We start from the raw sequence: 12527 nt of genomic DNA on the forward strand, positions 1-12527 counted from the left end.
GGTGTGTATGGGGGGGGAGCGTTCCCACAAATTATCTTGTACATGTATTAAGTTGCAAGGATGCAATGTACTGCAAGGTTCAACTACTACTAGTGCTGTACATGATGTTGCATGATGTTGCAATTAAGGGGCCCAGTTTCATTCTTTGTGGTACCCCATATATTCAATGGCTTTGCTTTTGAACAATGTCACTTTTTTCCCGGGCACTATCTCGGACCCCTGTCGCGGAAGAATTGGTGTGTGCACCACTAAACAGAATAACCATACCTGTTAATGGCATCATGTTATTAACAGGCGTGGTTTACCGTTATTCATCAATGTTCCTGATTATTACAGCTGTGGTAATGGTGAGCACCTGGCTCTATTCGGGCAGCAGCGCGAAGGTGTTCAAAGCTTTCCACAGTACAGCAGCTTTCTACAACTGTAGTAAAGGGCCCAGTATTCTCCCTTGTGGTACCCCATATATATATAACAGATATCTTCACCTATATATCTCACTATTACAGCTGTGGTCATGGTGAGCACCTGGATCTATTTGGGTAGCAGTGCAAAGGTGAAACTGTCCATGGCACACCGGATGGAGCTAAATCTACTGTTACTGTAGTAAAGGGCCCAGTATTCTCCCTTGTGGTGCCCATATATACATTTGTTTAACAGATATCTTCACCTACTTATATCTCCCTATTACAGCTGTGGTAATGGTGAGTACCTAACTTTATTCGGGCAGCAGTGAGAAGGTTAAACTATCCACGGCACAGTAACTGTCTACTCCCTTGTGGTACCCCATATGCTTTGAGCAAATATATGTAGAATAACGTCACTTGTTTAACTGTTACAGCTGTAGTGATGGTGAGCACTTGGATCTATTCGGGCAGCAGTGCGAAGGTTAAGCTGTCCACGGTACAGCGCCTGACGGTCTGCTGGTTCATGCTGTGCGGGTGCATCCATTTGATCCTGGAGGGGTGGTTCAGTGTCTTCCACAACAGCATAGCCGGGGACCAATCCTTCCTGTCTCAGCTTTGTAAGTAAAGTGGTACTATCATGAAAGTTCATCTGTGTTGGTAGTTATACATGTTTAAAGTTAAAACTTTTGGTCCAACACAAAAAGTTCTCTCACCTTCAAAGAAGCCACGTGACAAGCTTCACTGGGTCAGTCTACTGAGGAAGACCAGAGTGACTGGTCGAAAGCTCTAGGTGAGAGAATTTTTTGTGTTGGACCAAAAGTTTTAACTTTAAACATAAAGTGGTACTAGTGTAACAGAATGATGTATGCTTACGGTTGTACATACTAGAAAGTTTGCCATAAATTTTACTGGTTGTAAGTTCATCGTAGAACTAAATTGTTCTCTCCAAGCAGAGGTTGATGGTGGAAGATCGTCACCAAAGTTGGTGGTGGTTGCACCCAAAAAAAACGGGCCATTACTAGTATATATAAAAAAGCAAACGATCTTCCACCATCAACCTCTGCTTGGAGAGTACTAAATTGTACATAATGGACAGGAACGGTCGATTGCTGTTGTAACAGCTAATCTAATTCCAAAAGTTTTGCATACAGTTAGCTGAGTACAATGTTTGTACATTTGTAACTTGACTGTTCTGTTTTCATTTTTCTTTAATCTTACAGGGAAGGAGTACAGCAAGGCAGACAGCCGTTATGTCTCGTAAGTAACCATTTCAGTACTAACAAATAAATTGTAATCACAACTAAACTGGCGTTCACCATAATATTATTCTTTTATTGTGATGTTGATAATAAATGTACAATATGTATTTAGTAAAGTAAGCTCAAATAACAGCAAATATTTCTCTAGAGAAGCTTCTGTTTGCTCACACTTTCTTATATTTTTGATACTTTTTACAGCCTTATCTTTTCCTTAACCATACTTGTCTAGTACTCAATTGTTTTGCTTTTTTGAAGCTAGTAGAGTTCATAAAAGCTCCTATGTTAAAACTCTAAGTCTAACTAATCTGTGTGAAGAAGTGCTAAGTAGTGGTGCATACTAGTTCACTGGACTTGGATCCGGACTTGTAAAAATGTTTAGGTTCAAGTCCAAAAAAACCTAAAAGTCAAGAACCGAGTCCGGACTTATTACCATATAAGACCATTTCACATACCCCTTTTCTTTCCAAACCACCTAAAACCTTCCGTAGATTCCAAAATCTTTGCTGCAAAATGAAGAAAACATTGCCATCGGGCATCGTCAAGTACCAGCCTCCATTTTATGTGGCCAAAGTTTCACCCAGACAACATTGCAAGGTTGCCAACATGCAATTTTGTATATGCCATGGGTTTAGGTCTGGACTTAAGTCCGGACCTGAACCTAAACCTCTGGACTTGAATCCGGACCTGAACCTAAAATTGGGTTTAGGTATGCATCACTAGTGCTAAGGAGGATTCAACACTTACAGACCAGGGAAGGCAGCAATCAAAGAAGTCGAGTGCTGCTTCCTTTTTTCATCCTTGTCTTCACCTTGAACCTGTTCCTTGAAGTCCTGTTCCTTGAGGTTGAACGTGTTCCTTGAAGTTGTTCCTTGAGCGTGTTCCTTGACTCTATTTTTTGTTCCACTTCAACTGCCGGTCTTTTACTTTTAGAAGAACAGAAGCCTTTGCTTTGTTTTTCGATTTGCTGTGGAATGCATTCCTTGTTCAACCCCAACTGCTGGCATTTTAGAACAGATTCGTGTTGCTGTGTTGAATGCGTTCTTTTTTCAACCTCAGCAGTCAACTGCTGGCCTTTTAGAAGAACAGCTAGAACCGTTTTTCAAATCTTTTTTGCTGACCCGACAAAAAACCCTCTCCTAGGGCGTTTGCTTTGTTTTTCAATTTGCTGTTGACTGCGTTCGACGTTCCTTAGTCAACTTCAACTGCTGGCATTTTAGAAGAACAAATTAAAGCGTGTGCTTTGTTTTTCAAGTTTTTATTTTGCTGACCCGACAAAAAACCCTCTCCTAGGGCCGACACCTTCACCGTGATGATGGAGACAGTGACGGCCTGGCTGGAGGGTCCGGGGTGTTTCCTCGTTGCCGCGGGTTACGTCAACAACAGCCCAAACCGCTACGTTCTCCAGCTCCTGGTGTCCACGGGACAGCTCTACGGCACCGTCCTCTACGTCGGGAACGAGGTCAAGGACGGGTTCGTCCACGGCCCGCTGTGGGACCCAATGTACTTCTGGTTCTACTTCGTGGTGATCAACAGCCCATGGGTGATCCTCCCCACGCTGCTAATGGTTCAGTCCTACGGGAAGATGGTGCAGGGTCAGGCGCAAATGGACAGGGCAGCGAAGGGGAAGAAGAAGAAATAAGAACTGGACGAGAATTGTAGCCTCAGAGGATTCTGTTACAATGGGAACAGATGTAGCCTCCTGATTAGAGGATTTTGTAACTGCTGTGACTGCTTGAAGTAAATTATTTGCTGACAAATGGCTGAACATGAAATCAAAAGCTTCTATCGGACTTGTCTTGATATAGATATAGTTACATAGTTTTTATAGATAATTTGTGTGGCTCGCTTTCTTTTTTGACTGAATATAAAATAAAAGTTACTTCTATCAGGCTTTGTCTTGATATAGATGATTTTTTTATCTTCCTCACATTCCTAATGATATAGTCATACAGAAGGATCAGCATGAAAGTTCATCTGAGTTGGTAAATAACATTATGAAAAACTTGAACTTTTCTCCAACTCAAAATTTGACTCACCAGAAATTTGGGTCAGATAGCTGAGGAAGACTGAGTGATTCAGTCAAAAATTTCTGATGAGTCAAATTTTGAGTTGGAGAAAAGTTTAAGTTTTTCATAATACGGAAGGATGGCGCAGGCAAGGCACAGACACAGATGGACAAAACATCAAAGGGGAAGAAAAAGAAATAAGAATTGGACAAGATGTAGCCTCCTGATTAGAGGATTCTGTAACTGCAGTGCTTGAACTTGTTGAATATGAAATAAAAAGTTGCTTCTATCAAACTTTGTCTCTATATAGATATAGTTTTTTATAGAAGAAGAAGAAATAAAAATGGGAACAGATGTACTAGTAGTTTCCTCATCCGAGGATTCTGTTACTTTAGTGCTTGAAGTGAATACTGTTTGCTGAATATGCCTGATGTCATGTTAACCAAGTGGTCACCCTGGCCAGGTTGCTAAACCAATGGGATAAGTTTCCAGGACTGTCACCATGGCCAGGTGGTTCCCTTGGCAGGTTTGACTATGCCCAAAGACTTACACGTGTACATTTTGCCTTACCCAGAGCTGATAACTTCACTGTGGTGATGGAGAGCATCACTGCGTTCCTGGAGGGCCCTGGGTCCTTCCTGTAGAACAAACCTCATCTATTTCTAATTTGAAGTTTGAACCGTTAGTTGAAGTAACTTGTACTTTATGAATTAAAATGCTCAAATCTTGGACCATTGGTAGATTTGACAGTATATAGGGGTTTCTTTCACACAATCGATATTACCTCTTATGTTTTGGTGTCTATATGAGACACCTTCCTCAGAGCTTCTGACTGGAGTTCTGCTTCTAAATGCTGCAGCTATATGTAGCCGATGTAGGTGGCACTTTTGCAGCGAGAACACAGTCTCAAACATAGTGAGAGACAATATCTGTTGTGTAAAAGAAAATCTCTATATCCTATAGCTATACTCTACCAACCTCATAAAACTATTTTCGGACTTACATGTTGTTTCTTTCCTTCTCCAGAGCCGATAACTTCACTGTGGTAATGGAGAGCATCACGGCATTCCTGGAGGGTCCCGGGTCCTTCCTGGCAGCGTGGGCCATACTGGAGAACAAACCCTCCCGCTACCTTCTCCAACTCCTGGTATCATCAGTTCTTCAATTCTTTATATATAAATCAAATTTGAACTGCCATGAAAGTTCATCTGTCAATCAAATCAATCAAATGGTGTTTTATTCATAAAAAAATGTGGACTTTGGACCAAAGGCTGAATTACGTCCAGTTGTACATGCAAATTCATTACACATTTATTTACATTTATTTACACAGGCATTAACACAACTACCACATACGTCTTTGACATACTGTCTAAGACAAACAGTGACTGTTCAATAGATGGATCATATCTGTGTTGACAGTTACATGTTTAAAGTTAAAACTCTTGGTCCAACACAAAAAGTTTTCTCACCTAGAGCTTTCGACCAGTCACTCTGGTCTTCCTCAGTAGACTGACCCAGTGAGGCTTGTCACGTGTCTTCTTTGAAGTGTGACGTCATCACTGGGTCAAAGGTATGTAATGAGAGAGGTGAAGGAGGCTATATACATCAGGGCCCACCATCAAATTACTTAATCGCGATGGGGCCGACATCGTCTCCCAGATACCTTTGACCCAGTGTTGACGTCACGCTTAAAAGAAGCCAACTTGCAGTCTTACATGGCCAGAATTTTGTTGAATTTACAAAGTTTAAAATATACAGTCATACTAAGATACGTCGATGAAGGTTAGACATCCAGATAATACGATATGCCAAAAAGTAGTTACTGAAGCAACTGGATATGATTTTGGATATTTCAAAATCATATCCAGTTGCTTGAGTAACTGCTTTTTGGCATATACATATTAAGTATTAAAGAGCAATCATTTGCGTTAAAATATGCTAATTTTGTTTCTGGAAGGTCTCCACGGGCCAGCTCTACGGCGACATTCTCTACTACACCATTGAGTACAAAGATGGCTTCGTACACGGCCCCATGTGGCACCCGCTCTACTTCTGGTTCTACTTCATGTTCCTCAACAGCTTCTGGATCGTCATTCCGTTCTGTTTGCTGGTCCAGGCATGTGGTAAAGTTAGTCAGGCTCAGGGAGTAGTGGACAAAACTGGTACACTAGGTAAAAAGTCCAAGTAGTTATACCTACTAGTATTGATGTGGATGAAGGTTAGACATCCAGGTTTAGCATTACTAAATCTAGCGATCTAATAAATCAAGCAACCAGATAAATTCTCTGAAAAGCTCAGGCAGTTTTAGACAAGACTGGGTCTGGTAAAAAGTCAAATAATGCAATATATTATGTTAAAGATTAGTAATCCACATAGAACATTATATCATACAAATTAAATCAAGGAATTTTAAGCTACTTGACACAGAATGTATCAGTTAGCAAAGTTTTACATGTAATTTTGCTGGTCCAGGCATGTGGATAAATTAGCCAAGCTCAGGCAGTTTTAGACAAGACCGGTGCAGGTAAAAAAAAAGTCCAAGTAGTTCTCGCTGTTATGTCGATGATGGTTAGACATCCAGGTTGAGCATTACATAATCTAGCAACCTAGCGATCTAGCAATCTAATAAATCAAGCGACCAGATACAGATAAGTTCTCTGAAAAGCTCAGGCAGCTTTAGACAAAACTGGTACACTAGGTAAAAAGTCCAAGTAGTTACACCTACTAGTATTGATGTGGATGAAGGTTAGACATTCAGGTTGAGCATTTCGTAATATAGAATAAATCAAGCAACCGGATATATTATCTGAAAAGCTCAGGCAGTTTTGGACAAGACCGGTGCTGGTTAAAAGTCCAAGTAGTTGTACCTGTTACTTGCTGAAATACATTATGTAATACAGAATCAAGGAGTTTAAAACTTTAATCTTCTTGATAAAACAAACCACGCAACATGGATAAATTTGCTGAAAAGTCAGACATTTCAAATACTAGATAGGATCTGCTTTCTTTTATCTGTGACTAAGACTATTTCATCAGGGATTTATACTCAATCTATAACTTTTCAAATTAGGATTTGTCCAGTTGCTTGGTTTATGTTTTATGATGTAATTGTTGTGTGCAACTGGCTAGATATGATAGAAATCTAGGAAGTCAATTTTACAGTATTACTAAATGTACATCTACTCAAGAAGAGATTTTACATTATGCTTAGAACTAATATTTCCAAGATGTTTTGAATAATTGATGATACAGAGACAATTCCAATAAGTGATGGTGTTTGTGCATAAACAATGCACCAAGAAACTCGGGTATTTCTTACATGGCCAACTGTAAAGATAGTCATTTGTAACATTCATGTACTAGCAATGTTAGTATTTATAAAACTTATGACAGCAAATATATTAATGAGTAGGAAATGTTTACATGAAGACTTTTTTCAATGTCAACCCACCATTTCCTCCACCAAGAAAGAAGCAATTAGTATAGTTCTAATTATAATATATATAATATAATATAATTATTATTATTATAGTTCTCCTGCAATTATTATAGTTCTATATATCTGGCAGGGACATATTCTTACACAAATGATGAAACGTGTATTTCCTTGACTACATCTCATGATGATGAAGTCATATTCTGTGTGGTGAGTGCAATCGTTGTTCCCAAAGTATGGGCATCAAAACATATTATTGGAGTCATGTCGAAATTTAGGTGTCTCTTTCATCATTTCACACTACTCTCCAAGCAGAGATTGGGTTTGGGGTTATTTTTGGCGTGTTTTTAGACTTTTTCATCGTTTTTTTTTTGTTCACTGGAATTTCTCTTTCACCCAACCCAAAAAAGAAAGAAAAATTCCAGTGCAAAAAAACAAACCCCGATAAAAAAAGTCTAAAAACATGACAAAAATAACCCGAACCTCTGCTTGGAGAGTAATTTCACACTACAACTTGCAAGACCGCAAGTAATATGTACTATGTGTTCTGATGCACACTGGGCAACAGGAAATGGAATCAGCACATGCACCAAGTGTTTTATGAATGAATGAATACTTTATTCAAAATAGGAATCTCTCTCGTAGCCTATTGGCTGAATTGCGGGTTCCTTACAAATATTCAAAAGTAACATCATTCTCTTATAAGGCCACACCAATTTAATTTGTTGGTTCTCAGATTCGCCTCTTCCTTTTTTTCTGATTTGCAAAAAAAAAAGATTCTGGACCTGAATCAACTAAAAATGCTCATATTTTGACCCCAACAGTTGAGGAAAATCATTTTCTTCTTAGTTCCTACAGGTTTTCCATGTATCAATGCAGTGGTTTGATCAGAAGTTCAAAACTCATTGTTAAAATATTAACCTAGCCTTTTGTGTTACTAATATCGTAGTATTTGGAGCTGTAATAGGATGCCTAGACCTGTTTTTATTTTTTCGCCCTGTCGCTTCATATCTTTTATGAAAAAATCCGAGAACCAACAAATTAAATTGGTGTGGCCTAACAGAGACATTCACAGTATAAAACAAAACATTTTCCTCAATATTTAACAACGATTCCATCATGGCTTAATAATATTTCATGTACCCATTACAAATGATTAAAAAGGGATAAAACCTTAACATATAATGCACATAACATAAGCATATGTTGCAATCAGTATGCAAATCTGTACGACTTATAGGGTATAATACTTTTTGTCTTTCTACATTGGACACTACATGTTATGCACCAAGGCAATTTGAAAGTAAAGTAAGATAAGCATTAATTGATACAATCCTTCTCAATAGCTATAGCTTAATACAGCCATTCCTTCCTCCCAATGATATGCAATCAGAACTTAATAAATGACACGATGTCTTTAAAATTTACTTGCTTGCTACATAAAACAACCATAGCAGTGACAGCTATTTTATTTTTGACATAAGATGAGTGTGTAACCCGGTTTAGTTAGCACAGAAAACTACTTCCATCTAGGTTATTACTTTCAAACCGTTAAAACATCGTTTCCACTCAAATCTAAGCACACTAAGAATCTTCCAACTAGAGAAGTAAAGCAAATGCATAATGTTAACCTTCGGACATGGTCTGCCGTGTTAATTCTTACTCAAACACATTCACATACATGTAACGTTACTACGAGTATACTGTGACAGGAGTATGGTAGACCATGAAATCGCAACATTATGTAACCCAACACCAGTCAACATGGTGGCAGACGTCAACACATCATGTCATTGGCCAGGTCAGAGGTTAGTGTTTGGAACAGAAGAAGAGGAGGAAGAAACTGAGTAAAAACAATATTACAACGTGATTCAAGTTCACTACAGCTCCTTTGGCATATAACAGCAAAACTAGTTGTCTCCTCCAATGACTTGTTTCAAGTGTGAAATGACGTTACAGAACTAATGTAATGAATATTTAGTGAGAATGATATTACAGACTGTGCAGGATGCCATTGGTACACCCTGATCTTGGAATAGCCGAGAGACAAGGTCTCGATAGGGAAGAATGTCATTTTGGACGCTTGCAGATGAACGGATAGGGACGAAAACACTGGTCATCATTCCACCATCCCTTATGCACATGTTGGAGCGCGAAAAAGGGGCCGCCACAGCCCCTGCAACTCTGTCGAAGAAAGAACAAAAACATGGAATTAAGTTTTACAAATCACTTCCAGGTTTCTTCCAGTTTAACCAATCCTTGTCCTTCTTCTTTCTTTACCCAATCAACTTTTCAACATGACATTATAATTATAATATAGTCTAGCAAACCTAAAAATGCAATCTCAGCAAAGTCGAGCACACACCTTTGAGTACATGCCGACGCAGTCCTGTGGCTTGAATCCTGTTAATAAATTGCGTTTGTTGTTGGGCTGATCCGGCTGCCAGTTTGTGTAGGAAACCTTTGACCCATCCGTAAACTTACGGAATCCATCATCGCGATGCAGTCCAAACCAGACGAGATGAATACCCCACTGCCCTACAGGAGCTGTAATTGAAACAAATTGTAATTATGCGCCGGGTTAGCCAGTTAGACATGTTATGTTCCCCCAGTATGTGATTAGACTTTTAGGTGAGAATCTTTGACCTGTCCTGTTGACAATCAACGAACAAAGACGACGGGCGCTATTCATTCCCTAGTACGAAATGTTGACGTCACGTGTCCAAAAGGTCACGTGACCCAAGCGGTTAGGCACCTGAATTTTGAGAATAACTTACTGAATTAGGACAGTCGATTTTTGTGTTGTTTCTGAGATCTACCTTGAAACATTCTGGTGTGATAAGGAGCTTTGTTGTATTACCCACCGTCAGTGATGATAGTGTTGATGAAGTTGGCCTCGTCACGGCTTGTGACAGAAGCCAGATTCGCACCGAGTTGTTCACACCGTTCCTTTGCTTTTCCCCATTTGACTTTGCCTTTCATCAACTTGTAGCAGTGGTTCTCATATCCACTCCACCCTGTAGGGCATGGTTTGGCTGAAACATAAAATTACTGTATTTAAACGTTAACTCAGTTTACGTAGTTTAAAAACTTTTCTTTGAAGAATCTCTGTCCTATCTAGATGCGCAAAAATATCATGATTTTACCAGGAAATAAGATTAAATCTCACCTTGCTGACGTCGACAGTTCTGTCCAGTCCATCCAGGGTTGCAGGCACAGTTGTATCCGCCATCGTTGTTCACACAGCGTCCATGTAGGCATGGTTTCTTGGTACATTCATTCAGGTCTACGTCAAAAGAAAAAAAAACAACTCTTCAAAATTTGCTAGATAGAGCTAGCTAATAAGCAACTACGGTACTGTACATAGATGTTGGTCATTCTAACCATATTCCAAACATGATAGTCACTCAGTCAGGGACCTTAGACAAAGTAAAGAACAGAAATTCCTTGACACTACATTGAACCTGTGGCTGCTACACACTAAAAAGAACTCACCTTGCTGACAGTTCTGTCCAGTCCATCCAGGGTTGCAGGTACATTTGTATCCACCATTGTTGTTCACACAGCGTCCATGTTCACATGGGTTCCTGGTACATTCATTCAGGTCTGCGATTGGTCCTGTGGGCCCCTTTTGTCCAGGAGGGCCAGCGGGCCCCGTGGCTCCTTTTTCTCCAAAAGCGCCAGGAGGCCCGATAGACCCAGGACCAGCCGTCCCCATGCACATGGGCCCCTTTTCTCCAGGAGGACCAGCGGGCCCTATTGGTCCCATTTCTCCCGGAGGGCCAGGTGGTCCCACGAAACCCGGAAGTTTGTTCGATCCTGATCGGTATAAAAAGAATAGTTTTATTTTCATAAAGAAGATTCCCAGAACCCACGGAATTTCACCTTCCAGTAATGACTTAAATCATAGCAAAGTACAGCTAAGGGAAAATGAATAATAATCCTACAATTATGATTGTTACATTATTTTACTTACGGGTTAGCTCGGCTAGACGCAGTTCTGTCTTCCTGCTCAGCTTGAAAATATCTTCAGAATTCACTCTGCTTTTTACTGTTTACAAAAGAACAGGGTGTACTAAGTTTATAAACACAGAGACAGGGCCTGCTATAGTGACCGTCATGAGGGACAGGGGGTACTTGATTGACTTTATCTGAAGATAAACGAAATTTGATCACATGTAAATCTATTAAACCTTTGCCAAAATCATAGACACTTTCAATCTACTTATGTCATTCCATACGACTCTATATCTACGTACTTAGGCCAATTTATATGCAGTGCTTTACATAAGAGAGGATGTATTGTAACAGACAGGAGCGTTCAATATATGTCAATACGCCATTTACGTCCATATTTCTGTAGTCCTAGTTTTTATAATAAACTTGTATTGTTGTATAATGTAATTGTCATTGTTACCATACATCGAACCCTGTAAACTGTCGAGCAATAACGCTCATTTATTCATTCATTCATTCATTCATTCATTCATTCATTCATTCATTCATTCATTCATTCATTCATTCATTCATTCATTCATTCATTCATATCAAACCTACATCACCGGATTTAAGAGAAGGCATCCCGTGCAGTTTTTCGGCTTGGTCAATATTTCAGTCACTTATCTACATACTAAGTTAAAACAACACTGACCCAATGTATATCGACATTCATGGAGTAAAATTGTCCAAAATTCTGACTAAAAACGGTTGCTGAAAGGATCTGGATTGATTTTTAGGGTACCGCCCAGAAAATAAAAGGACTCATCTTGAGGCTTGTTTCTGCAGTTTTAAATGCCTAAAGTATGAAATACTGATTCAAATTTGCTAAAGAGGGACAGTATGTGTCACCGTCATACAGATTGCCTCATTCAGAATATTTCGAGTTTTGCCGCTCTTAAATTGCATTGGATGCCTTTAACTCCGGATGGATGATGATCAATGATGATGATGATAGCGCAGACCATTTCTTATAAAAAGAAACATTAGGCCCAAAGAATTCTATTGGTAGTAGATATGGTGGCCAGTGTACTAATTTAATACGCCACCAAAAAGATAAAAAAAACGGAGGTAATTATAAAGTACTAGGATAACTAAGATAATTTATTCTATGTTATGTCTGACCCTTACCTCTTTCCTCATCACCTGGGTGAAAAGTGGCCTGCAGACCGATTTAATCTTCTCATGAATAAAGACTGGTTCAAACAAACAAACAAACAAACAAACAAACAAACAAACAAACCTGCTAAATATGGTAGCAGAATGGCATTCACCGCGACAAACACGACGATGGTGATTTGCCACATCTTCTTGCACAGGCCCCAACATTTCTTCCGCACGCTGTTAGCTTCTTCATCGTAAGTCGCATCTAATTGAAGAAACACCTTTGAGTTTACACTATTTATGCGTGTGTGTGTGTGTG

The 12527-nt window shown here is 39.4% G+C and overlaps 2 protein-coding genes across 3 annotated transcripts in view; one reads left to right on the top strand and one right to left on the bottom strand.

The window, feature by feature from the left end:
* Positions 1 to 840: 840 nt before the first annotated feature.
* On the top strand, positions 841 to 5896 carry LOC109487916 (3-beta-hydroxysteroid-Delta(8),Delta(7)-isomerase-like). Of its 2 annotated transcripts, XM_019792021.1 has the most exons (4): positions 841 to 1021; positions 1625 to 1661; positions 4696 to 4816; positions 5630 to 5896. In XM_019792021.1, exons 1-4 carry the CDS (start codon positions 847 to 849, stop codon positions 5858 to 5860), a joined length of 564 nt encoding a protein of 187 aa, XP_019647580.1. In that variant the 5' UTR covers positions 841 to 846; the 3' UTR covers positions 5861 to 5896. The 2 variants fall into 2 exon arrangements, with proteins under 2 accessions (XP_019647580.1, XP_019647587.1); XM_019792028.1 differs by lacking the exons at positions 4696 to 4816; positions 5630 to 5896 and adding an exon at positions 2954 to 3507.
* Positions 5897 to 9964: 4068 nt separating this feature from the next.
* LOC109487617 (collagen alpha-1(I) chain-like) overlaps positions 9965 to 12527 on the bottom strand; it is a 5880-nt gene continuing 3317 nt past the window's right edge. The window contains exons 4-6 of the mRNA XM_019791625.1: positions 11085 to 11159; positions 10688 to 10927; positions 9965 to 10125 (exon numbers count right to left, since the gene is read on the bottom strand). Of these exons, the coding sequence (XP_019647184.1) occupies positions 9965 to 10125; positions 10688 to 10927; positions 11085 to 11159 (476 nt within the window). The remainder of the gene's footprint in view (positions 10126 to 10687; positions 10928 to 11084; positions 11160 to 12527) is intronic.

Source organism: Branchiostoma belcheri, unplaced genomic scaffold (assembly GCF_001625305.1).
Source record: "Branchiostoma belcheri isolate BF01 breed outbred unplaced genomic scaffold, Haploidv18h27 scaffold111, whole genome shotgun sequence".
Lineage (NCBI taxonomy): Eukaryota > Metazoa > Chordata > Leptocardii > Amphioxiformes > Branchiostomatidae > Branchiostoma > Branchiostoma belcheri.

Bases quoted from the DNA above. Each gene is read 5' to 3' on its own strand.
- LOC109487916 (XM_019792021.1), top strand. From the start codon at position 847: ATGGTGAGCACTTGGATCTATTCGGGCAGCAGTGCGAAGGTTAAGCTG. The intron at 1,662-4,695 runs GTAAGTAACCAT...TTCCTTCTCCAG, and splicing joins GCAGACAGCCGTTATGTCTC to AGCCGATAACTTCACTGTGG. The intron at 4,817-5,629 runs GTATCATCAGTT...TGTTTCTGGAAG, and splicing joins GCTACCTTCTCCAACTCCTG to GTCTCCACGGGCCAGCTCTA.